The following is a 26,505-nucleotide window of genomic DNA, read 5'->3' as shown; positions in this document are numbered from 1 at the left end:
TGTAAATATTTATGTTGTTTTATTTCCACTTCGAGTATATCGTGGACAAAGAAAGGATAACACAACCTATCAAGCTATAAGATCTTTATCAGTGCTCCTCCTCATCCAGTAATCTCTGTGTAGACCTATGTAATATACACAAAAAAAAAAAAAGTCCTCTTTCATTATCCTGCCCTTCAGCCCAATAAATGTGTTTGCTAATACTAACCAACCTGAAATCAGGACATTTGGTCTGACTTAATGTCAGAGAAACTTTGAGGCAGAGCAGAGGCTGATTATAGGCTACAAGTGGCTATGGCCCTCCATTTTAGATTCCCCATGGTGCAACTTTTCAAATTAAACTTCACAAATTAAAAACAGGTTTGAGAGTGTAAGGTTTTGACAACATCCCAACTTCTTGTTTTTTATACAGTCAAAAACATAATTTATGAAGAAACAATGAAGAAGTAATGGCGTATTACTTGTGGGGCTTGTCGATTTTCAGGGAAAACCACATAATTTCATCATAAAGGTGACAGGGCATAGTCTCTTTCCTGGCTTTAGATATAGGTATATATATCAAAAGCAAGGAAATATATATAATATATATATAATATTATATATATATATATATATATATATATATATATATATATATATATATATATATATATATATAATTTTTTTATTGAATTATTCGTCAACTAATTTAGTAACTTATTAATCATTAACTCGAGTATAGAGACTGTAACACATGCCTTTAGCTGACATAGCTACCCACTTAGATCAGTAATATGAGAATTGTAAAACAAATAAATAAAAAAAATTGCATTTTAGATAAACAAGATGTTTTGGTCTGTCAATGTGCTATCCAGTTTTAGTTACACCTGATTTAATTTAGTAAAAAATCTTCTTTAAGGAATCTTTGTCTATGCGATTATTAATGTATTAATCTAAAAAATTATCGACAGATTGATCGATATGCAAAATAATCGTTAGTTGCCTAATGCAATACAATATAACTTCAATCAAATCAAACTTCTGTGAAATCAAACTTTCTTTAAAACTAATTGACTATCAATTTGACAGTCTGTTGTGCAAATGTAATAGACAACAGGTGGAAATAATTTGCAATTAGCAAGACACACCGAATAAAGGAGTGTTTCTGCAGGTAACTCTGTATTGCTTTGCATTTGCCAGAATCCAACCCAGAATCCAAATACAGGCTTTTATCTGTTAATAAATCTGACTGATTTAAATTGTTTTGTTTTTTGTTTGAGTGATTTTGTTGTCAGCACATTCAACTTTATACAGAACAAAATTTTCAATGAGAATATTTCAGGCATTCAGATATATGATGTGTTATTCGTGTTTTCCCTTTATTTTGTATCAGTGTATGTATGCACAGTTACACAAATTACTAACACACTATCTTATTTTGAAAAACTTAACCGGAAACAAACACTTTAACAACTTCCGACTTGACTTTATGGTTCCTCGGGGAAGAGAGAGAGAGAGAGAAAAAAAGAAAAAATATCCAGAGAGTAACGGGAGCAGAACAGGCGTGGAAATAAAATTTAACTGGGAATAGAACACGGGTGGACGTATTAAAACACACTTTAAAGAGGTAAGCAGGCGTGGGGTTTTCGGTTTAGTTTATTGCCTGACTTAGTTGTGGTTTTCCTTTTTGTTTTGGAAAGATGTGGAAAAGCATCAGAAGTGTTTGGAAGGCTGTTGAACAGTTGGGGCGGTTCAGGTTTGTACTGATTACTGCAGCAGGATACACACAGAGAAAAAGGGGATTATAATCCTAATAAAAAAGGAAAAAATGCTAAAGATTAAGTCACTTTTATGAATGCAAGTGTGGTCAAAAGTGTTAATTCAAATAATGATAAATTAATGTAAAAGCACGCCTGAGATGTTGCTCTGACCTTAAACATTCTTGTGCATAATAGATTTCCAGACTTGTTACTTTGGTTTTAAAGGAAACATCCTGTTTGGAGGGGAACCAGACCCCCCTCTGCAGGCTCTCTGTGGGGGGGCTGCTCTGACCTACAGGAAAGATGATAAAAGGCCAATTGTCCCACATCTGAGAAAAGCTGCAGTATATTCTTGTCTTATCAGATATTCCCCTCCAGTGCATCACTAAACAATGACAGCTTGTTTGCCCCTTTGTTTAAACTCTTCAAATCTTTAGCAACACATGCATTTTTTATGTTTCCTGAACTCGGTTTAAATTGTATCCTCTTCTTTTCTTAGATAATCAAAGACGAAGCAAACCAGGATGAAGATCCCTGCTTAAAGCATCCCCGCTGCTGCTTTCTTGGGTCTGGACGGAAAGAACCAACAAAAAACACTTTCCTTTCCCTACAGAGCACAAATAATCCCTGCAGTCATGGCGAACATGTGCCCTTATGGCCGTTTCACCCACGCTGTGGTCAGGGGCATCCCAGAGACCTTTGGGAAAACAGCTGGAGACAGCCATGAGAACGGGGAGGTCACGGTGGACCAGGCCAAAGCCCAGCGTCAGTTTGGCTGCCTGACCGGAGCGCTGAGGCAGAAGGTGGGCCTGCAGCTGATCGAGATCCCCCCTGACCCCGAGCTGCCGGAGAGCTGGAGGATAGAGGATGTGGCGGTGATCCAGGGAGACACGGCGCTCATCACCAGACCGTTCAAACAGCAGAGACGCAGCGAGGTAACCCAGCAGACTAAAAAAAAAATCCTCCAGTGATGCTCTTAATCTCCTGTTTATCCAGATTGCGATGGAAAACCAAGCCTTCAATATTTATCAAAACATGGATGGCAGAAAAAACTCAACCCCCTGACATGTTTTTCTCTTTATTTATAGGTTAATCAATCAAAGCAGAGTTATTGGTATTATGCAGGCAAACTTCCTGTTTAAAAGCTCTATCCATCAATTAGCTATCTGCCCATGCATAATTTTTTATCCATCAGTCTATTTAACCGCTTCTCTGTCTGTTTCTTTTCATCTTAATTGATCCACCCATCTTTTTTAATAACCAGGTTAAGTGTTTGAAGCCTGAAAACTGTAACTGTTTATCATAGAGTTCAATAAATTTGCATTAATCCTATAGCGGGGCTGAAAACCACTGATGTCTTTAGAAGGTTAATTTAATAAAAAGTATTTCTGTTTATTTTAATTTACATTTCTTAATATTAAACACACTAGTAATATTTAAATTAGATTTACTCGGTATGGTTTAAGGAATAGGGTCTCAAAGAAAAACAAACAAAATCCTTTTTGACTTTAAAGGACCAATGTGTAGTATTTAGTGCCATCTAGTGTTGATCATAAGAACTGCAACACCTTTGAAGTTTTAACAGCTATGTGTTTTCTGGATCTGTTATCCTCCTCCTAAGGTGGATGCAGTCAGGAGAGTGATGTCAGAGCTCAACCTGACCATAGTGGAGATGGGGGATGAACTAGGGGACTCTGGAGGGGCCACGCTGGAGGGCAGCGACGTCCTCTTCACAGGGAGAGAGTTCTTCGTCGGGATTTCCTCCCACACTAACCGGAGAGGAGCCGAGGTGCTGGCAGACACGTTCAGGGTAAGGAGAGAAGAGAGACGTGTTAAAGAGGGATTTGGTAAAAGCAGATGACTGTAAATCATGGATGAAACAGGATTTGACCAACAAGTGAGTTCTTAAAGAGCAGCTGGCTCAAACTTGGAGCAAAGTAGAGGATCAACTATAGAATGATGTGCTCAGGGTTCTAACATGGTATGTAGAAATCTTTAAAAAGTCTAAATGTGAAGGATTTTCAGGTCTGAATACTTAGACAAAATGTTTTAATCTCTACTGTTTACTCCTTTTTAAGACTTCCCTCTTTTTTACCCCCCTGACCAATCTGGAGTCATGCTCAGAAGCAGATTTCTCTGTAAATAAAGGATTAGCCTGAAACAGGGAAAGCTCCAGAATACAATGCATTGTTTCATACAGTTTCTAGAGTTTAAAGTACTTGCAGAGTTTTGCGGCCAGTGAGAAGTGTTCTGTTACCATATTTGTCCGGTGCAGTAAGGACCGGCCCAGTGCCAGGACTAGTTGTAAACAGAGAGTCTCTGCCAAATTGAGCAGGTGGTCATTTGCTTTATTACATTTTGGGGAATTCTTGTCTGCGAGCCATGATGAATGAGGTCGCCTCTTTCCTCGGATAATGAAGAACTGCACGCTACACTCCCTCAGGTCTGATGAGAACCACCCATTAGCATTGATTTTCCCCACTTGAGCAGAGTGCATCTCACTCCTTCGCTCACACACATGGCTTGATGGATGCTGTGTGGGTGGAAGGCGGTGGTGTTTGTGCACTTGGGGTGGAGGACTGAACAGGAAGCGTTTGTGTCATGCTCATATGGTTTTTGCTTCTGAGGAATTTGACTCACTTTCCCGAGTTCTGTAACTTATTTTGTTAAATGCTGCTAGAAATCTGGATAAAAATCTGAGGCCAAGGGTTACTTAGCATCTGATCGCTTTATCATCCAAAGTACTAAATAATAGCTCTGAAAACTGTTGTTGCCTTTTCCATAACAAGAAGCAAACACACAAAGGCTGTGTCCGAACGTCGGCCCTATCCCCTCACTTACTATATAGAGCAGGGACTATAGAGTGAACTTAGTTAACTGACCATTCGAATAGATAATCACTAATTTTCCCATCCTGTTAGTTAGTGACCCCGGCACCCCCACATGGTGCCTGCGCCATCTTTGTTCTCTTTCGACCCCGAAACAAATCCTGTGATGCTTTGCGAGGAGAGCTCTTGCAAAGCATTTTGGGATATATCTGCTCGTCTACTAACCATGGTTGCACACTACTTTTCAAGGTGCATTGTGGGAAATTTTGTGTCCACTACTTTTTCATCCACTAGAAACTTGGAAGGTCATATAAAATATGACCTTGTATAATATGGTGCTCTATACCAGGTTAGGGCAGACGTTCAGACACAGGCTATATTACCGCTTCTAATATCCATGTTTTACTATTAATCTATTTTTTTTTTATAAACTATTTTATTTTTCTCGCAACAAGAAATCCAGCTTTTATTGACTACCATAGAATTGAACATAAACAGACTCCAAACACATCCCCTATTTGGTTCCAGGTTTCCTACAGACTTTAGAAAAAATGAGAAAAGGTTGATTTGATTTTTAGTCATTCGGGGTCTACAAAGTGATCAAGTAGAAGGAACGTGGTTTCCTTACTCCCTTGTATTTGTTATCAATTCTTATACACTTTTTTTCCTCGTTTTTATATATATATCATTTTTCCATACCCAATCCTATCTTCTCCTTATTTATCCTTCTTTATTTATTTTTCTTTGTGTTCTTCTTTTCTGTCTGCTTCTTTACTTCATCCCTGTGTCCATCCCCATTTTTTTCTCATGTCTAATCCTTTAACCAAGTGATTTTTTTTAAATCTATTTTGAAATAAGGAACGACACCAATAAAGATGAGGAAAATGGGCAAAAGCAGGTATTTTAAACATGTCGGCTCCAGGCTCAGGAACAAAGTTTTCTTTAGTTAAGATACAACAGAAGTGTTTGTGATGGACCGGTTCCATTTATTGAAAAGAAAACATTTTGCTTGAATTGTGAAAGCACCCATACTTGTAGCTTTCATGTTGAATTAAAGTACCTGTAGTGGGATGACATGAGTTTACTTGACCCCTATCTGTCCAGGACTTTGCTGTGTCCACTGTCCCTGTCTGTGGGGGAGCCCGACTGAAGGATTTCTGCTCCATGGGCGGGCCGGACACCATCATCATCAGTAACAGTGACGGTGCCAAGAAGACCCTCAGAGTGAGTTTGTTCCCCTTAGGTACATACAGATGGGTTTATTCCAATATGGTGCATTTCTGTCACTTTGATTGTTCTGTGGGTTTAGTAACGTGTTGCTTTGTGAATGAAACAACATATTTGGTTTGAAAAGATGGCCAAATACATCAATCTGTTAATCTGCTTGTTCAGAGTCCAAATTATATTTTTGTCATTTAAATGACAAATATTTAATTTGATGTAAATGTGAGGTTATAATCTTGTAATGGGCTTAAATGTATTGTTTTATTAGGCGTGGGTTTTTTTTTCTCCTGTGTGCAACTCCTGCTGTTTTGATTTCAGATGATGGAACAGCTGACTGATCACCACTACGAAGTGCTCACCGTCCCAGAAGAATCTGCTGCTAACTGCATCTACATTAAAGGCCCATCTAAACGAGACTTCCTGCTGCACAGGCCTGCAGAGGAATGTCCCGACAGCATCTCTGTGAGTACTTTTTTTTTCTACAAAGAGAGGGAAAAACATTTGGATTTTGTTTTCCAGTACTAACAATAAATAAAGGCTAAACAATTCTGATTAAATTTTACAAATGTTTGTCCAAATATATCAGGGGAAACTACCATAAATCACAGAGATTAAATTATAAGGTACAAGTACTTAAATCCAAGAAGGGTGACTCTAATCATAGATATTAGAGTAACAATTGTTTCTTCAGTTAACTGTAACGTTCAGTTGAAGTGAAAAGGGTGATACATATTCACAAGCAACAGCGATAACTTCACTCTAGTGAGGATTGTGAAGCAAAGTCATGCTTAGAGTCTGGGGGAGATTCACAAGGAGGCTGGAATCAGAGCCTCAGGACTCACCACATTGAGCAGCTTTATCCCTCGTCTTATTCAGAGGGTTTTCTGACGCCCATAGTCAAAGCAGTAACATCTATCTGGACCTTCAATGGTACCAAGATCTGCTCTACAGGGTATCACCGCCACTCTGGGCTGATCTAAAACCTGCTAGAGAATCTTGATTATCTAAATGCCAGACAGCAAACCCAGCAATGCAGGTGGCTTGAAGCCAGCATGGCTGTCCATTACACCTTCAGTTAGTGCTGCAGTAGATCATGTAAACAGAGGTCAGACCAAGATTGAGTGCAGTGTGTGAAAATACTTCATAGAATGAACAGCGTAAGAATAAAAAAATCAAGTGGTTCTGTAGTGAAGTCAGATTGGGAGAGAAAAACAGAACTAAACACATTAAATAAATCACTATATGTTAGGGCTGAAGCAATTAATTGGATTAATCGATTAGTGGAATAATCGTCAACTGGAGTTTAGAGACTCTAAAACATGCCTTTAACTGATAGAGCAAACCACTTAGAGCAGTATCTATATCAAAATTGTAAAAAAAAATATAAACATTTTGCATTCAAGATTAAAAAAAATGTTTTTGTCTGTCGACATGCTCTATCTAGAACTCAAGTGGAAAAGTTTGGTTTCATCATAATTGTTAGTTGTAAAGAATGATATTTGAATTTAATTTTTTATGTTAACTGAACATTACGTCTAATTCCTTTACATGCCCTGGTAAATTAAAAACACCATTAAGACTGTTTTTACCAACTGTTATTAACAGTACCCTGGGTAACAGTAACATCTTTAACAAATGTGATGTGGCTGTGCACCAGTTAGCTGTAAAGTTAGCACTCGTCTCCATTACCTTATACACAAAAACTGTACATTTTTATATTACCATTTTAATGTGAATGGCTTACAGCTAATAAAATTATCAGGAATGATTGAAATGTCTCACAATCTCTACTTGTTGAACTTGAGCAAATTAAATGTACAGCATTGCCTTCCTAAATAAGTCAGATTACCTTTTTCATGTCTAATGAATTAACAGGGTTACTCATGCCCCAAAGACCATTTGAACAAAGTAAAGACAAGACTTAGCAGAGATTTAAAATACAAGTTTGACTTTTTTGGCAAATAAAGGTCCAGATGTTATAGTCAGGCCTAGTGATTCATCTCAACCGCTCTGCTTTCCAGGGGTTGAGGTAATTTTCTCCTCTTGTCTTTTAGCCAGTGATGGCTTAGTAAATTTCCTTTCGGCTCTCTGCAGGCCTTCCAGAAGCTGCCGGACTACACCCCCCTGCCCACAGCCTGCAGCGAAGCGTCCAAGCTAGGAGCATCTCTATCCTCGTTCTGCCTCCTTATCAACAGAAAGCACACATATTTCTGAAGATGCTCCTAAAAACCCAGAGCTTTTATTCCCATGGCTCATAAGTTGCCTTCTGACTGTGGTGCAGTTCTCCCTCTACAGGCTACTCTTTACAGTAAAAACATTTAAACTTTTGGTACATGTTTTAAGAAACTCTGTAAATTAATTTTCAAACTTTTGGTGTTAGATTCATAATCAGGCCTAAACCACTGGGGGGAAAAAAACTAACTGAAGCTTAAGTGCAACTAAATTAAGTTAACATTGATCATTTAAAGTTTAAACATTTTATTAGCCCTACATGAAAATGTTTAAGTTTGACTTTTTTGATTTCCTTCTATTTGTCCCGGTAAGAAACCCATTATAAACCTCAGCCATGTTAGTCTAAAGTTGTATTTTAAAAACATCTAGCTGCTGATTAAAAAGGATGTTTTAGCTTTCTAGAATTTAAATTTGTAGTTGTGAAAATAAAATTTAACTATCACTTTTAACCAGACTCCAAGTCTGTTTTGTATAGATGGGATTTCAATTCAGCGTGATTGACCAGAAGTCATCTGCTCTACAGTTTTTGAAACTTAACTGCATTTATCCCTCTTCCCCAACAAACCCAAGTTAATTTCCTCTGCAGGAGAAACTGGCTGCATAGTGGAGGTACTCAGACGTTTGATTCTGGGTGGAAGTGGAGACTACTAAAAGGTCCAGGACATAAGAACCGTGCTCTTAACCACAACATCTCATTTGTCTTCCGCTCCATTTGTTAAATTTAAAGTTACTTTTAACATAAGTCTTGCACATAAAGCATTGCCAACTTGAATGCTGGTTTTAGGCTTCACTCTGCTGCAGAAGAACAGAGCTCTTTAGGGTTTATGCTCCCACACACTAAGCTCAGCAGATGCAGTTTTCTTTGTAAGCTCCCCAAGTTTCTGCCTTCATATTGGTATAAGTGAACAAACAAACTTGTCTGAATTTCTCCAAATTTATTTGTTTTGTCAGAAAGCGAACATGTTTAACGGTTGGACTTGGCGACTCTCTCCAACTCGTCTTTCTTCTTGATGGCGTAAGAGTTAGAAGAACCCTGGGAGAGCAGTGAAAACAAAGTTCAGAATGATGCAAACCCGACTGAATAATCAAAATTCAGCTCTAATCTAAACTTGAATCATAACAGCGCTGAGTTACCTTAGCTGCATTGATCAGCTCATCAGCCAGACACTCTGCAATGGTCTTGATGTTCCTGAAAGCAGCTTCTCTTGCTCCTGTGCACAACAGCCAGATGGCCTGCAGGATAGAAGAACAATTAAGTTAGACTGCTGAGAGTCTGAGGTAATGTTTAGGTGTGGTATTAATGTCATGTATCTGAGTTGGTGATTGGCTGGACCACAAACAGATTGCAGCCAATGAATAAGCAAAGACATTTTCTCTACGAGTGCTCTAGCACACCAAGACAACAGGGTTATATCCAGGAGTGACTCTAGCCTCGCTTAGAATTACAGGATGTTTAACAGTTTTGACAGGCAGAATATTTTTTCTTTGGTGGTCATACCTGGTTGACTCTGCGGAGGGGTGACACATCTACAGCCTGCCTCCTGACGGTACCGGCACGTCCGATACGGGTGGAGTCCTCACGAGGTCCACTGTTGATGATGGCGTTGACCAACACCTGAAGAGGATTCTGGAGAAAAAAAGGCAGATTTTAAATGCAATAAATCTAAAGGAAAGTTTCCACGTCAAGCAAGCCTTCAGATACTCCTGACCATTGTTCTCTAACCGTTGTCCATATGACACACTGATAGAGGTAAATGAAGTTCAAAGTTTTTTCATCTGCTATCAATTGATATCCAGTGTGTGAAATTATATTATTTCCTCCCTCCCTATAGAGGTTAATTGTTTGGGGTCATAACCCATTAAACTGACTCATGTTAAACTTCAGTTAAAATGTTCAGAAAACTCCAGAGCATTAAAAAAATTTTTTTTTTTTTAAATGGCTCTTGGTTCCTACCAGTAACGCTCACAAGATTGCCCTCTACACGGAGAGTTTTGATCTCTCTCCTTGAAGGACATTGTTTAAAGCAGGACACAAACAGGCCAATTTGCTTTCATCATGTTAGTCTATCATGGTGCTGCTTTTTTATCTTTTTGGAGACTAGGAAACAATGATGCAACAACCGTAATAATGCAATGACCGCAAACTGCTAACGTTGCTAATTATATATTCAGACAAATGTGTCTGAACACACCTGTTAAATTCCTTGCAAAAAATAAAAAGGGGTATGAAAATAATGATTAGTCAAGACAACTTGAGGATTATATGTGTAAAATACCAGGTTATGGCTCCTTTTAAGAAATATTTATGGTTTTTTAAAAACTCATTTTTCAGATTTTAGCTGCTATTCAAGAATATTTTCCTTTTAAGAGTTTCATATACTTTCACGAGCCAGGCTTTGAATGCAGATAAACCCTTGGATAAATACTGATAATTGGTGGACACTAAAAGCAGACCTGGACTAAATCTCGCAAAAACTTGGAACTAATTAAAATATTGAATGTGTCGACTTTAAGTCATTAAAAGAGCTACATGCTGAACAATGTTGGCGCTACTAATCTAAACATTCATGACTCAAATCAAAACAGATTACATCCAAGAAAAGGATGAACGTAGGCAATTTCGAAAGTATCACTACTAACCTGCCTGAAACTAGAGAAACAAATCATTAGACCTCACTATCCAGCTTAAAAAAAGACAGTACCTCTCCAGTCAGCAGGTGGATGATCTCGAAGGCGTGCTTGACGATGCGCACAGTCATCAACTTCTTGCCGTTGTTGCGTCCATGCATCATCATGGAGTTGGTCAGACGCTCCACAATGGGACACTGGGCCTTCCTGAAACGCTTAGCAGCATAACGCCCTCCAGAGTGTGGCAGGTACTTAGCATACTTCTCTTTAACAGCAATGTAATCCTGAAGGAAAGAGATGCCTTTAGACACTACAAAAATCATAGAAACATGTGTTCAGCGGGTATGTAGTGTCTCTGAGCTGGTGATTGACTGGGCCACGTAAGACTACAGCCAATGAATAAGCAAAGAATTTCCTCTACGAGTGCTCTAGCACGCCAGGACAACAGGTAAAATACCCAGACGTGACTCTAGCCTCGCTTATAGGGACGTTGTCTGAAAAGTCATTTTTTGATCCCTACCTGCAGGGAGATGTCGTTAATCTGGACATCATCAGTGCTCCATTTGCCAAAGAGCTTGATCTCTGGGGTCTCAGCCACAGCGGGGGCAGTCTCCCACTCGGTCACTGAGGGGACAAGAAAAGATTTGCATTAAAGCCACAAAACTGTATTAAATTATTTATCTCAAACATATTTTAAAGTTGTAGGAAAAGAGCTGTTCCAACCGTTGCATTTCTGAATTCTCCCGAGTGGTGCCCGATTTTACACGAGTGAATAAACTTTAAGTGATCGGTCGGTTATCAAGGGGGCGGGATTGTTGTAGTGGAAGGTTCACAAGCATGTTTGATTGTGACCAATGACTCGAAAGCATCTTGCTAACCAGTTTGCAACTTAGTGCTAGTAGGTTCCCAATGGGAAATGGATGAGTCTCCTCCGTCATACATTTTTTTATTTAGAGGAGGAAAGCGGGGACGAAGATGTTGTGGAAGCCGTACATGTTTAAGCCCTTGTCTTGAAACGCTGCCAGTTCTGTTAGCTCTACATCTGCCAAAGACACAGACAGCCATCCGAAGTAAATGATTCAACAATCCAGAGTTCTCAATATAAATACCAGCCATCTATCATTTCAAAAATATTTCTCATTAGGTAGGGTTTAAACATGCGTATAAATAAAGCAGATGTTTAGGACAAAAGATAAAAAAAAAATTTCTTGGCATTTTTAAGACTTTTAAAGAATGTATGCACAAGTTGACATCAGTACATAAAAAGTCTAAAAAGTCTTCATATCACAACATTCTCTTGCACTAAAATAATTGTGAACCATTTCCCCAAGGCCTTGAATATAACTAGAGGGGCTTTTAAACAAAGATGGATCAGTGGTTTATGGATAATCTCAAAATAAAAAATATATGACCGATGACTAGTGGGTGTCAGCTTCGCACAAGATTACATTTCTATTGCTAAAAAACGCGTCAGTTCAATAGGACTGCAAAGTTTGAAAAACCCTTGATAAATTTTGCTGGAACGCGACCATGGACGGAAAAAACACTACTGATCTTTAGTTTTAGAAGACGGCTCGACATTGTAACGACTAGTCTGTTAGCTACAGACTGTTTAATAATATTTAATACATACATTAAACACGAGTACACAGAAAATGTCCATCTAACTGCTTAGAATCAAATAGATGGGGCAGCGTGTTTATTCGGACTTCCCAAAAGAAGAAGGCCGCATCAGACGCCCGTTAACATTCACAGCAAATAGGTTCGGCAATATCAGACGCGCTGCGATTCCCACCGTTTAACTTCCTTCCGTAGCTGCTAATCACACAGAAATAGCGTTTTAAAAAAACAACGTGTATTGGATTTTAGCATAAAATGTGCTAAATCTAACTTCCACTAGCTCTGCGGCTCAACGTGCCGTGGACACATGTGCTAACGGGTTAGCAACATGCTAACGAGGCAACGTTCTAAAAACATAAAACCCGTGTGTGGCAAAAATTTTCACTTTCTTCGTTAATGAACGAAACAGTGTAGTTAAAAATACAAACAAATGCTAACGCGGACGTGTTATTTCGACACATAAAGAAATAAATAAGCTGAATTCTTTACTCACTAGTTTCTGCCGTTCTGTACCACACTTCTCTGAGACGGAAAAGGGCCCGTGCGTGGCGCCGCCGACGGATATCCGTCGTGGTGCCGCGGCCGCAAAGCACTATGGGAAGTGGAGTTTCTTTGCATTTTACTCATTAACGTGCAAAAATATATTGTTTGGTTATAATTTATAGTTAACTTAATATATAACACATATATACACATTTAAATTTTTCTTTTAACTAAAATCCAGAAGGGAATTCAGTAGCGACCACTAGTGTCATCACACATCAACTTTGGATTTTGAAATCTGATAAAATTTTAAAACCTATCTCATTCCAGCCAAACTGATTGGCCAGCTTTTCACATTACAGATGGACAAGAATCCAAAACATCAATTCAAAAGCAACCCAAGAGTTTATTAAGGCAAGTAAGGGTAATGGCCAAGTCAATCACTTATTAACTATAAATATAGAATAGATTTCACATGTTAAAAACAAAACTTTAGACAGAAAGGAAAAAGAAATAAATAGCAACTGAAACCCAGAGCCGTAGCCAGAACATTTTTATAAGGGTGGCCAGGCAATAACCAATGTACACTAAGGGTTGTCCGAAAGCAGATAGGCCCCAAATCATCAGGGTGAATCTACACTGTTCTAACAGGAAAATTAACAAGAAAAACATCCATCCATATTTCCTAAATAAAAGGTATAGTGAATAAAATTCTTTCTGTTTTGAGATTTTGGGCGTAAATCTTTTTCATCGTCATTACTTAAATACTTGTATCAATAAACATGGATTATTTGAGAAGTTTTTATTAAAGTTGTTATTTATCTAGGATTTCACTAAAGACTCCCAGTGACTTGCAGAGACACATAATGTCCATAATCTCGTTGCCAAAAAAATGGTTTATAACAAAGTGTTAAAAATGAACACTTTATTTACATTTATTTGATTGGTCCAATTACCCTGAGCCCCTGAAATAAAGAGGGGAAATAAGTGTAGGTCGATGAGCATAGCAACCAATAATCGCTGTGCTCATCCCCCAGAAGGCAGATGTCAGTGTTATGTAGAAGTTGATTTAGGTCTCCTTTATCCAATAAAACTGATAGCTGGAATATCACATTGCTGCAGAATAGAGCTCCTCCGGTCAGGGGAGTGTTTGCCTCCTGTCTGAGCCCTCTTCCGTTGCTTTATGTTCTATTGTCTAGTTGCATTTTGAAATAAAGGTTTGTGAAAACTGGCTAGATAAAGACAAAATAAGCCAAACTTCATGTTTAAACAGGGATTTATTGAGAAAATTACAGCTTTTACTTATTTTTTTATCTTGGAAGGACACTGTAAAAACGTTCAAAATAGTAATTCTAGTTTTAAAAGGTTACTTATTTACAGTACCTGGTAGTAAAAGCAGAACTGAAACAAAAAGGACATCCCTTTAGTCATGAGTTTTATGTAGGAAACAATATTTCAAAATAATAGTAGCCATTCAGCAGCTTTGAACACATTTAAACCATCCTATGTTGATGAGTTCCCTTCTAGTTCCTTGTGCAATCAATATTTTCCTTCTCTAAACATCAAAAAACACATTTCTGTATCCCTTCTTTTGATAAATATAGATAGAATAGAACTTTGCAGAATTAGCAAACTAAACATGTAATCAGTTTTGGGGAAAAAAAGGATTCCCTTTTCTAATATATATAAAAAAAAATTAAATAAAAAAAAAATCACAGAAATGCCTGAGCCATCTAAATGTGATGGAGGGTAAAAACACAGCTTCTACAGTTCTGCTCAGACCTTTGAACAATCATCCCTCATCACAAACATTGGTGCAATAATCTTAAGGTTTTTAAAACTATGCAGGTTGACCAAATTTTATTTCTGGGTTGAATTATGTCAAAGATTCAATAGTTGTTTTAAACAAGATTCACAATGGTCAAAGTTTTAAATACAGCTTCAATTTTATACGTAAACCTCTGCTAATGGAATCAATACCCCCTCCCTTTAAGACCTTTCTTTATATCCAATTTCTCTCATTTTATGCTTCGCAATTTCTCTTTCAGAACCGTCAGCCTGCTTTATCCACTTAAAACCCTGTTCTGATTTGTTTGCAATCAGTGTCCTGTTAAAACAACCCATTATTTCTAAGAACCAACAATTTCCCCTGAAACTTATCAGTTAAAGGGAAATTGATCTTATTGTTCAGGAACCTTACGAGTCAAGGCTATCATGTACGGGAAGATTCAAGGGAAACAGTTTAACAGGGCAAATTTATCATCACTGTGGTCTGGGTAAAGTCGAAAATAGTCAAACTTAAGCCTTTATCCTAATTTGAAGCTACCAAAATGGATAAACTAAATTCTGACTAAAGAATAACCTTACGAATATGAGCACATACACAGTACAGTACAGCTACTTAGCCATAGTGACAAAAAGAATGCAAGGATGAGGGAGAATGAGGCTTTTAAACCAAAGCACCATTTATAAAAGGTTGTGACAATTAAATGATATGGGTTGGTTTGCTATAGGGCTGAAACAATCAGATTAATCGTAAATAATCGATTATTGAAATAATCGTCAACTAATTTAGTAATCAATTAATATTTAACTGGAGTATAGAGACTGTAAAACCTGCCTTTAGCTGACAGAACGACCCACTTAGAGCATTAATTATACCTAAAAAAAAAAAAAATAATAATAATAATAATAATGTAAATATTAAAAAAAATTGTCAACATGCTCTATCCAGAACTCCTCAAGCGGAAAATCTTTACTTTCACCTAGTTTATATTCATAAAAAATCTTCTTTAAGGAACCTTTTGCTATCAGATTATTAATCGAAAAAATCATTGCCCTAGTTTGCTACATATGCTACTGCACAACTAGATTCCCAAACACCCTCACCTCTTCACGTAATTTCAGCTGGAAATGATAAAAAAAACCCACTGGAACGACTGAAGCAGGCCAACATTCAGGTGAATACCTCCTGGAAATATTTTTACACTATTTAAGAACCAGGTTCATGCCTGGAAAGCAACCAGCTTAAATGAGAAATACAAAGAAGATTTGATAAATATGACTTGAGAAGCTTGTTGATGGTCACGAAAAGTAATTTGTTTCCTTTTTTACTTGCATTAACCCACCCACACATTTGTTTCTTCTTCTTTTTTTCCAATAAAGCTGCATGTGTTGTTTCCATTGCACCTTGGACAAACACTGGTTCCGATAAGATAAGGCATGATTAATAACATATGCCCATGAGGAATGTATCGTAGATGTCTGACCAGAACTGTAAGCTTTTAGTAGACCTGTAACACAGCACTGCCTGACCGGTTGCTTTGCATCTGCTCCCAGATTTTCTTAGATAAACTATGGGTGGGTTTTTTTTCTAGCACCGTCACTGGAGGCAGTGCGTCAGAGCACTTTGGACATGAAACACTGAGGCATGTAGGAAAAAACATTTAAGGCTTTATCTAAAGCGGAAGGAGAAGATTTCTAAAGTACTGCATGAAGCTGAGAAATAAACAAACAAACCTGATACTAATGATCAGATTGTTCATGCACAACAACAATAAAAGAATAAGAAAGGTCTAGATTTAGTTAAAGATGGTATAAATGGCTGCATCACAAGATGAGCAGGGCAGTAATCATCTGTACAGTACGACAGCAGGTCGCTTAGGCACGATTGGGTTTGCATGGTGTTGTTGAGATATGTCTAACAGACACGCTAAAACACGCAAATTACTGTCTACATAAATATAATAGCAATTCATGCTAACTAAAAGGTGCAAATATCAGCTATATGGGTAATAAATACTTGGGTTTGAATTCCATAAAGGCAGATCAAACATGGTTTATTTAAAAATAGCCATAACGTTGTTTTATTATCTTCTTGGTACTGGAGTGAATCTATCACTTCATCCAATAGTTCAGGTTTCTGTCTGTGCTACAAACTGCAAGCCAGCATCTGTTAGGAGGCTTTATCTGTCTCTCCACCCATGGGTCAAAATGCAGACGCGGCAGCTGACAGTTGTTTGTGCTTTATAACTGCTAAAATATCTGCTTTATAACTGCTAACATATCAACGTCTCTGTTATTTACATTTGTTAGCATGGTGTGAAAACAGCCACTCTCTTATATAACAGATCAATGACCAAATTTCTCTTTAAGGTCCAATTTAGTCCAATTGGCAGAACAAATTAAAGTATTTCCTAAAATTTCCAGCTGTGTTCTGAACTTATAGGATGAATCCTCTAGATCTAAAAGGAACAACCCATTCCATAACTACCATAACATAATTTCATAATCCAAATTATATCTATGCATAAACTTAAATGTTATTGTCTAATTTTATCCTGGATTTCAAGGGGAAGAACGTTAAGGTGTCAAACCACCTTAAGAGATTACATTAAAATAAAGCCGTTTAGCACATAAACGGATGGATTTTGTTTAACTGTAAAAATACAGTTAGCTCTGAAAGGAGAAGTGTAATATTATAGGAATATGTTACTGAGATTAAGTTCACTCCTGGAGGTCTGGAGATTACAGGTGCTGGTCATAAAATTAGAATATCATGAAAAAGTAGATTGATTTCAGTAATTCCATTTAAAAAGTGAAACTTGTATATTATATTCATACATTACATACAAACTCATATATTTCAGATGTTTATTTTGTTTAATTTTGATGATTACAAATGACAACAAATGAAAATCTCAAATTCATCATATCAGAAAATTAGAATATTACTGAAGACCAATAAAAACAAAGGATTTATAGAAATGTTGGCCAACTGAAAAGTATGAACATGAAAAGTATGAGCATGTACAGCACTCAGTATTTAGTTGGGCCTCCTTTGGCCTGTATTACTGCAGCAATGCGGCGTGGCATGGAGTCGATCAGTCTGTGGCACTGCTCAGGTGTTATGATAGCCCAGGTTGCTCTAATAGTGGCTTTTAGCTCTTCTGAATTGTTGGGTCTGGTGTATTGCATCTTCTTCTTCACAATACCCCATAGATTTTCTATGGGGTTAAGGTCAGGAGAGTTTGCTGGCCAATTAAGAACAGGGATACCATGGTCCTTCAACCAGGTACTGGTAGCTTTGGCACTGTGTGCAGGTGCCAAGTCCTGTTGGAAAATGAAATCTGCATCTCCAAAAAGTTGGTCAGCTGCAGGAAGCATGAAGTGCTCTAAAACTTCCTGGTATGTGGCTGCGTTGACCCTGGACCTCAGAAAACACAATGGACCAACACCAGCAGATGACATGGCACCCCAAACCATCACTGACTGTGGAAACTTTACACTGGACTTCAAGCAACGTGGATGAAGTGCCTCTCTTCTTTTCCTCCAGACTCTGGGACCTTGATTTCCAAAGGAAATGCAAAATTTACTTTCATCAGAGAACATGACTTTGGACCACTCACCAGCAGTCCAGTCCTGTTTCTCTTTAGACGCTTCTGACGCTGTCTGTGGTTCAAGAGTGGCTTGACACAAGGAATGCGACAGCAGAAACCCATGTCTTTCATACGTCTGTGTGTGGTGGTTCTTGAAGCACTCACTCCAGCTGCAGTCCACTCTTTGTGAATCTCCCCCACATTTTTGAATGGGTTTTGTTTCACAATCCTCTCCAGGGTGCGGTTATCTCTCTTGCTTGTACACTTTTTTCGACCACATCTTTTCCTTCCCTTCGCCTCTCTATTAATGTGCTTGGACACTGAGGTCTGTGAACAGCCAGCCTCTTTAGCGATGACCTTTTGTGTCTTGCCCTCCTTGTGCAAGGTGTCGATGGTCGTCTTTTGGACAACTGTCAAGTCAGCAGTCTTCCCCATGATTGTGTAGCCTATAGAACTAGACTGAAAGACCATTTAAAGGCTTTTGCAGGTGGTTTGAGTTAATTAGCTGATTAGAGTGTGGCACCAGGGGCCATCAATTTTGAACCTTTTCACAATATTCTAATTTTCTGATATGATGAATTTGAGATTTTCATTTGTTGTCATTTGTAATCATCAAAATTAAACAAAATAAACATCTGAAATATATGAGTTTGTATGTAATGTATGAATATAATATACAAGTTTCACTTTTTAAATGGAATTACTGAAATCAATCTACTTTTTCATGATATTCTAATTTTATGACCAGCACCTGTAAACTTGCAGCTGGTTGGATTCACATCTAGACACATGTGGCTGTCTGTGTCATAATGTTAATAGCAAAAGAGTACCTAGAGATTTAACAAACTATTTTTGTCTTTGATTTATATTTTTTAGTACATGTTTGACCCATGGATAATCCAATTTGTCTTTAAAAATTATAGAACAGCCCAATATAAAGGCATCAAAATATTTATTTCTAGCCTCTAAACTGAGCGGCCGTTATTACGTATTCAATACCTGAAATGATTGGAGTAGACAGCTTAAATTATCTTTCATATATTAGTGGTTATGCAGCTAGGATAACTAAACCTACGGTTAACCTTCCTGTTATCTGCTGTCTGTCTTGTTCTCTCAAAAATGAACTAAATACATGCCTTGACATTTGTAAATGTTTACTTTTAAATACTTTCTAGCATCGCTGACTTCATGTTTAACACTTTACTGATACTGGAAGATCCTTCTGAACTCTGTAACAGGGTTCACATCGGAGAGTTTCTGTGCCTCTCAGCTTTGAAGACTAAATATAAACATATTTTATGTTGTCTTAGAAGTTTGGCAGAGCAACTTCCTCTCTAAAAATCTCATATTTTAGACATTTCTGGTGTAAAATATTAAGGTTTTGTTGAACATTGTTTCAGAGGGAGGTAAACCATTAACTGTAGCTTTATATCGACTGTGCAAATTTTAAAACAAGGCTCCCTTCTACTCTTTGCAGTCTTAGTTGAAGAATAAATACATTAACAACTCATTTAAAACATAAGCACATAAATAATTTTTTTTTTTTTGTGCAAAAGCAAAAATCTATCAAGAGACAGCACAAAATGAGATTCCTCCCTTAGTTTGAAACAACTGGGATTGTGGAGATTGCTGTATTTTTGTGAGGAGAAAGTCAACTATAGAGAATCTGTCTGTGTGAGCGTCTTTACACCAGCCACTTCTCTATGCAGGTGTGGAACACCGTCTCATTCGAATGCCACCAGACGTGTTGGACTCCCGGAACGGAGCAGAAGATCAGATCTCCACGGGCTGCTAGTGTCTTCAGGCCAAAGACATCTTTCAGATACAGCTGCAGGGGAAAACACGATGAATTAATTTGAGCTTTGACCGCAGGGGTTCAAACATCGCCTGACTTTTCTCAACAAGAGAGCTCAGGATGGAAGAACAAAACTCTGCATTCAGACTTTTTTAACCTCCCTATTTCACTAATATTCGTTTTAAAGCTTGATTAATAAAATAGAGAACAGAACTCACTAGAATATAGCAGATTATGAGCTTTCAAAGTCACAATAAAAAAGACTCATAAATGTAAAGCTTTAAATTCAAAGATTGCACCTAGAATAAATTTAATCCAGTCTTTAAAATTAAAGTTATTCAAAAAATAGTTCCTCCACATCTTTAAATCACTGGTGACCAGTGGAAAACGTGTTTCTTTGTTCTAAAGTCTACTCACATCCTGGTGCTGTATCTCAATGACGGTCTCATTGTCGTCATAAAACCCAAACTGACTGGAAAACATGAGAGAGAGAGTCTGAGCGTCACATGAATGTCAGCAGGTTATAAGCAGTCAAACAAAATCCCCTTCATAAAAAAAGAAACACAGTTAAACATCTGAGCAGAGTATAAACTATTATAGCCCTGAAAAAATAAGTGATATTAAATTATAAAACCTTCAGCTGATGGTTTAGGGCAGCCTTTACCAACCTTTTTTGACATGTGTACCCCTTTGGTCATTTTTTCTTTCCATGAGTTCCCCTCTTGGTCAAAAGTATTGATGGGTGCCCAAAAGTGGATTGCACAATAATTGATTATAAAATAAAAACAATTTTACTTAAACTTGTAATTTGAGCATTTAATTCTTAGGCATGTTATGCTTTCTATCTAAAAAACAAAACAAAAAAAAAAACAATATAAACACTGTATGTGTCCTGGAAGTTAGTAAGGAATGTTAATAAAATGAAAAATCTAAAAACTAAAAAAACCTACTATAACCCTTTATTTATAAGTAGTTTGATGAGTAATTCCCTTATAATCATGTTTAAACTTGAAGAATCGGAACAAAATACAGAACAAATGTTATAGTCAGGCTGACTTAGTTAGTTTTACTTTGTTTTCATCAAGACACCTGAGCTGCTTTGATGAGCTCCGATAGCTCAGTAAGGGAAAAAAACTGATCCCAGGCTGTTCTCTCCATCCAGTCTGTTTCTCCGTTTGGTTTCAATGTGTGTCAAAGCTGAAAGTTGAATTCAAACATAGGAAAAAAAAAATCTTTTCGGATGATAAAAGCTTGTTTAAACTTTAAATTTGGTCCTCAGAAAACAAAACACCTCCCAGCCCAGAAGATGCATAAAGCAATTTATCTCCTCTCTCTTCAGTTTAAACTACTAAAGTAAATCTTATTCCTTTCTGATGTAAGCTCACCTCGACTGCCAGGGTGTGATGACGCCATCGTCTGGTCCACCAATCAGCACCAGCTTCTGGATTTTCAGGAAGTTCTCCTTCCATTCTAAAGGTGGAAGTATGAACTCATTTAAAAATCAATTCTGTGAAAGCAGGGTCTGTAATGTTTGCAGTTTAACACTACCAACTGGGTTCCTTGTTTTCACTTCCTATGGAGTAAAAACTTTTAATAAATATTAAAAATTACATGAAAAACCTTCTAGAACAAGTAACAATACATTAGTCTAAGAAACCATAACCTAAGTTTGAACAAAAACAATGTCTTGCAGACGTATTGACATCTCTTAAACCTTTTTTTTATGTTACGTCTGCAAACTTCCACGTGTTTCATTGAGATTTTATGAGCTCGCCCAACGTAAAGTAGTGCATAAACATGAAATGAAAGGACGAGAGACAAACTATTAAAAAGTTGACATTAAACTCTATTAATTCTTATAACAAGCTAGATAATCAACATTCCCCATCTGAGTAGGATTTATTTTTTTTGTTTTTTGGATCTGCATCTGGCCTCAGATGTTTGTTAGAGCACAAAAACAAACAAACAGACCAAGGAGTAAAGCAGACAGGTCAGAGAGAAAAAAACTACAAGGCACTGCCGTCAATCACAGTGGTCAGCAAAGGCAAAGAGTGCACTGATCAGAGAGCAGGAGCTAAGAGGCACACAATGACTCTGGAGAAGTTCACAGTAGGGGTGGGGATAAGGCATTTATTGTGATAGTGATAAAAAATGATAATAGAATATTATTTACTCTTGTTTAAACCTTTTTTTAAGACAACCATATGTGGCTGTGACTATATGCAACTTCAGTTACAGCCCAAAAAGGAAACACTACTCTTAAAATCATTTTCCATTTTTCTCTTTATAAGGAAATCTGACCTCTGCATTGAACCCATCCTTGAACTTGGGCCAAGGGCCTTGCTCTCAGACCCTCAAAGAAAACAAGCACTATAAATACTGTTTAAATTGATACTCTGAATGTTGTCTGACCTGTTGAATTTGGGTTCGGCCTCTCACTATTAATCAAAGCCAAGTAGTCACTGCTGTTCACATACAGGTCTCTGTGGTGGGGGTCTGAAGGCAGAAGAGAAGAAACACGGTTCATTAATGGTATTTTTCCATCTTTAAGAGTGATCAGAACTCTTCAGAACATCCGGAGCCTCACCGTTCCAGTAGTTGCAGATAGAAATCCTCTGACCGATAGCGGTGTAACAAAGATGGTAAAGGTTTGACTTTACAAACTGAGGGAAAAGGTACTTTAGGTAGTCTGTGTCTGAGAGGGGGTAAGAAAAAGAGAAGATAAAACAGAATGAAACAGAAACAGACCCCAATAAACCTTTCCATCTGTTATCGTTTCTATAAGACCAGACCCACCTCCATACTGGCCAGCCTGAGGTGAAGACAGAGAGATGAACGAGTGGACGTTATGGTCAGGCAGAGTGGAGAGCATGCCTCTACAAACGAGTCCACCTGCAAATACAAAGAAAAAAACATTTGTTATCTTTCAGAGACTCTGATCAAAACATTTATTAGTCAAACAATTTATTTTTTTCCCCCATTATTTGAATCATCTCTTACAATTCTGAGGAAAAAAAATGATTAGTGATAAAATTGAAAGGCGGCATCTTGAAATTGGATGTTTAGTTAAATTTAAAGTTGTCATTTGAATAGGATTTATAGAGTTCTGTCATGTTATTTAGTTTAAAAACTCAAGTTCATATTCTACACATTCATTACACTCTAAGATATAAGATATCTTTGAGTGATATAACCAGATAGAGCTGTTTTAAACTACATATATTTTTGTTTTACACTTGTGTGAACAAAGTGACAAATAAATCTGTCTAAGTCTGAGTCTCTAAGTCTAAGATATAAGCAGTTATTTCTGATACCCTATTGGTTCATATTTCATGAAAATTCAAAAATTCTTATTATTTTAAATTTTCTTTTTAGGGGTTGACACAGCGAGCAGAAAAAACAAACAAAAAACAAACAATACCTGAACACTTTTAACTGAAAACACAAACATTATATCAGAGGATTATAAAAGGGTTATAAATACAGAATGTCCCTCTTCTACACAGTGAATCAGTATACTGCACAGTTAATGCACCAAATACTGGGTGGCTTCTCCCTTTGCATGAAACACTGTATTGGCTCAGCATAGCATAGAGGAGGTAGTTAGAACCCTCCTAATGAAGTTCAGTCATGGCAACGGGTTTAACATTATCGACCTCCTGTAATATTCTTTACCAGAAAATCAAAATTTTAATTATTTTATCAACCGATATTGCGATTATGATTTTCTTTTGATTTTCTCAAACATCTTCATGTTTCACTGCAGGTTTTTATCGTTCCATGACCTTGAAAGCTTGTTTATTCTGAGGCCATCTTCACAGAAATTTACTGTTACGTGCAAAAGTGCTTACTTTGGATCTATGCTCTAGTTGCACCTCTATCTTCCCTTGTGTGAGGTGGCAAACCCAGTTTAAGTGTATTACTGTCACCTAAAGGGCTGGAGGGAGAAAGTCAGTGCCATACTCATGTGCAATGTAATACGACCGAAACCGAGAGCCTCTACGATTTAAAAGTTGTATTTTCTTCAATTCAGATTATATTAGATATTACATTACTAAATGGGGCAATAATTGCCCTACCCTTGCTTTAATTAAAAATAATTCATCATTATCCTACCTAAAAGGAGGAAACACTTAAGATATATTTCTCATCAATCTATATAAAATACAAGTTTCACACATTCGCATTGAGATACCAACATACAGAAACTACAGATTAAATTCTAATCTGTTAAGAAATTCCAATTAAGAGGAGAGAAAATCCAGAAGCTCTATAAGAAAAATGCATGTATGAGTCTAAATAATTTAGGCACTTTTAGAGGGAATGAAAAATGTAATTTTCTTCTGAAAAAATGAACAAAACTGGCCTGATAAGAAAATTTGCAAAAGGTCTTAAGGACTAATCTGCTTCTAAATTTCTACTGCTGTGGTTTTAACTGAAAACAGAAAGTTGGGTGTTTCCAGCTGATGGACCGGAGCAGAAATCCCAAACATCATAAGAAATACATTCAGCAATAAAATAAAAAAAAATACCTGTTAAACCTTGTAGCTTGGAGACCCATTCTCAACTGAGATTCAACTGTTTACATTAGATCAAATCTGCAGTTCATGGTACATTCCAACATAAATACCACCTTTTTATCTGCATTTTTTGCACTTCAGGACTGCAGTCACTCACCTTGAGAGTAGCAGATAAAATGAACTCCTTCTGCGGCGTTTTGCATTATCGGGTAAATAGCTGCTTTGAAGCCCTCCACCTGTTTCCACATGGGCTCCAAGCTGGCACTGCGGTCGAACAAGTCGATGACCGTCACATTGGTCCCAGGATGAGACTGCAGGACAGACAAAAAGAAAAAAAGACGTGGTACATCAACAAAGCATCGGTTCAGGTTGGAAGGCACTGGAGCAAAGGTTTAAGTTATGTGAAAGAGATAAAAGAAAAAAGAGGAACTGAGATCTGTTAGGTTTCCTGATGGTTTAAGTAAAAACCAGAAAGGGTTTTTGTTTTATTTTTTTTAAAACATTTCCAATTCACCCTAAAGGGGTTTTAAAATGCATGCATAAATGTTTGGAGAACTGAAGACAAGCAGGATGGGGCACATTTCATTGCCTTTACAGTGTATGTTAATGTCTGAATGCATTACATACTGATCCAACTGGTCTCTATAGTTATTGCTCTAGACAATTAATTTGCATTGAAGTTACCTTTTATTCAATTGTATTTGATGTATTTATTATTATACGTTAATAATACTTTATTCACTGTAATAAACTTTGTGGAAAAAATGGTTTTGTTAATCAGACAGTATTTTTCCTAGAAGTTAGGAAAGTTAATAGAAACTATATAGAGAGGAAAGATGAAAGGAAAATTTGCTCAAAATAAATAAAGAATGGGGGGAAGTAAATAGACAAAAAAAGGAAAGGGAACATGATAAGAAAGTAAACAGAATATAGCAAATGAATCTATCCATTTGATAGAATCTAATGATGTGTTATCCATTATCCGATGGTGAGATAGTAAAGAAATAGAAAACATTTGCACTTAAAAAAAAAAAATAATATATCTGTTTATAAAGTAACTTCTAAGAGTATATATACACCTTCTAAACTTATAAGGTTGCAGTGGTTTGGCCGCATATGATGAATTTAAACTCCAAGGCCTGCAGAACATGTTGTATTTAACTTTCTAGAAATTAAAGCTCCCCTCCAGCACTTCCTCATCGTTTTGAATTCTTACCTCGTTGATGAATCGCTGTAAGTTCTTAAAATTCTCCGAACTGTCGAACAAGCCGTGCACGATGATCACCGGCTTGTACCCGACCACCGCAGCCCAGAGACACGCGCCGAGCAGCGGCCACAGCACCCCTCCAGCCCCGCTCTTTCTCCGACCAAACACTGACCTCTCCATGGCAGGTCGGATGAATTAAAAACCTCTAAAATATACCCCTATACATAAAATTAGCTTTTGGGTTCAAATAAAACTATAGTTTAGCTAATGATGAGGAATCATCTTTAAGTATGTCTGCTGCTCTCCAGATAAGCACAATTAGCTTCCTTTTATATATATTTATAATTCCTGTTTAAACACACACTTCCTCCCTGAAGTCACATAAAAACACCCGCTAAAAAAAAACTCGTTAACCGATCGACTTTTTCTCTGCCTTGTTTGTTCCGGTTTTAAATTAAAGGTGAGACGGACGCTGCTGACGGAACTTCCGGTTTCCACTCGACCAATCAGCTCGAAGGGAAACGACGACTCCTCCTTTATGGAAAGCCATTTGGTGGACATTAGATACACACATTTAATTATACGCTTACATATAGACACCAGCGTTCACTAAATTAGTATCTTACAATCAGCGTTTATGATTTCAGAGGGAAATTTCAGTCATAAAAACGCAGAGGGAAGGAACAGGTGTATTATGGAAGGATGTTTTATCATTTAATCCTGCTGACCAAGTAAATGATTAACAGGGTTGGATTTCTCATTTCAGAACTCAACTGTTCTCCAGTATACAAACTGATAGCTATGTTGACTGCTACAAACGGTGTGAAAATTACTTTTGCATTTCAAATATA

At 37.3% G+C, this 26,505-nt stretch overlaps 3 protein-coding genes and 2 non-coding genes across 6 annotated transcripts; 1 reads left to right on the top strand and 4 right to left on the bottom strand.

Annotated features, from left to right (window-relative positions):
• Window positions 1-2,211: 2,211 nt before the first annotated feature.
• Window positions 2,212-8,472, top strand: ddah2 (dimethylarginine dimethylaminohydrolase 2). 2 transcript variants are annotated; one of them, XM_038277040.1, is made up of 5 exons: window positions 2,212-2,674; window positions 3,361-3,549; window positions 5,672-5,796; window positions 6,109-6,253; window positions 7,886-8,472. In XM_038277040.1, the coding sequence occupies exons 1-5, from the start codon at window positions 2,375-2,377 to the stop codon at window positions 8,003-8,005; spliced, it is 879 nt and encodes a 292-aa protein (XP_038132968.1). In that variant the 5' UTR covers window positions 2,212-2,374; the 3' UTR covers window positions 8,006-8,472. The 2 variants fall into 2 exon arrangements, with proteins under 2 accessions (XP_038132968.1, XP_038132970.1); XM_038277042.1 differs by having other exon boundaries at window positions 2,213-2,674; window positions 5,672-5,791; window positions 6,110-6,253.
• A 466-nt stretch (window positions 8,473-8,938) lies between these two features.
• rps5 (ribosomal protein S5) lies at window positions 8,939-12,876 on the bottom strand. Its single transcript, XM_038277039.1, has 6 exons — window positions 12,765-12,876; window positions 11,172-11,275; window positions 10,726-10,935; window positions 9,522-9,650; window positions 9,158-9,256; window positions 8,939-9,056 (listed from the first exon to the last, which is right to left on the bottom strand). Coding segments are annotated over exons 1-6 (612 nt in total). The 5' UTR covers window positions 12,766-12,876; the 3' UTR covers window positions 8,939-8,987.
• Window positions 9,327-9,460, bottom strand: LOC119778099. Its single transcript, XR_005280019.1, has one exon. It is a non-coding gene; the product is annotated as a small nucleolar RNA SNORA3/SNORA45 family (small nucleolar RNA).
• Window positions 10,999-11,131, bottom strand: LOC119778098. The gene has a single exon (XR_005280018.1). It is a non-coding gene; the product is annotated as a small nucleolar RNA SNORA3/SNORA45 family (small nucleolar RNA).
• A 6,016-nt stretch (window positions 12,877-18,892) lies between the features above and the next one.
• On the bottom strand, window positions 18,893-26,107 carry ppt2b (palmitoyl-protein thioesterase 2b). The gene is made up of 8 exons (XM_038277038.1): window positions 25,664-26,107; window positions 24,605-24,758; window positions 22,724-22,819; window positions 22,515-22,622; window positions 22,340-22,423; window positions 21,313-21,397; window positions 20,345-20,399; window positions 18,893-19,960 (listed from the first exon to the last, which is right to left on the bottom strand). The coding sequence occupies exons 1-8, from the start codon at window positions 25,832-25,834 to the stop codon at window positions 19,817-19,819; spliced, it is 897 nt and encodes a 298-aa protein (XP_038132966.1). The 5' UTR covers window positions 25,835-26,107; the 3' UTR covers window positions 18,893-19,816.
• Between the last annotated feature and the right edge of the window lie 398 nt (window positions 26,108-26,505).

Source organism: Cyprinodon tularosa, unplaced genomic scaffold (assembly GCF_016077235.1).
Source record: "Cyprinodon tularosa strain WSP-4 unplaced genomic scaffold, ASM1607723v1 ctg13, whole genome shotgun sequence".
In the NCBI taxonomy this organism is placed as follows: domain Eukaryota; kingdom Metazoa; phylum Chordata; class Actinopteri; order Cyprinodontiformes; family Cyprinodontidae; genus Cyprinodon; species Cyprinodon tularosa.
Note: the sequence above shows the minus strand (reverse complement) of the source record. Positions and strands in the feature narration are given on the sequence as shown.

Excerpts from the sequence above, each read along its gene's own strand:
- ppt2b (XM_038277038.1), bottom strand. The coding sequence starts at position 25,834 with ATGGAGAGGTCAGTGTTTGGTCGGAGAAAGAGCGGGGCTGGAGGGGTG. Across the intron at positions 21,398-22,339 it reads GCCGAACCCAAATTCAACAG|AATGGAAGGAGAACTTCCTG; the intron begins GTCAGACAACAT and ends TTCCACCTTTAG. Across the intron at positions 19,961-20,344 it reads TTGAGATACAGCACCAGGAT|CTGTATCTGAAAGATGTCTT; the intron begins GTGAGTAGACTT and ends TTTCCCCTGCAG.
- rps5 (XM_038277039.1), bottom strand. Across the intron at positions 10,936-11,171 it reads TTAACGACATCTCCCTGCAG|GATTACATTGCTGTTAAAGA; the intron begins GTAGGGATCAAA and ends TCTTTCCTTCAG. Across the intron at positions 9,057-9,157 it reads AGCTGATCAATGCAGCTAAG|GGTTCTTCTAACTCTTACGC; the intron begins GTAACTCAGCGC and ends CTGCTCTCCCAG.
- ddah2 (XM_038277040.1), top strand. The coding sequence starts at position 2,375 with ATGGCGAACATGTGCCCTTATGGCCGTTTCACCCACGCTGTGGTCAGG. Across the intron at positions 2,675-3,360 it reads AACAGCAGAGACGCAGCGAG|GTGGATGCAGTCAGGAGAGT; the intron begins GTAACCCAGCAG and ends CCTCCTCCTAAG. Across the intron at positions 5,797-6,108 it reads AAGAAGACCCTCAGAGTGAG|GATGATGGAACAGCTGACTG; the intron begins TTTGTTCCCCTT and ends GTTTTGATTTCA.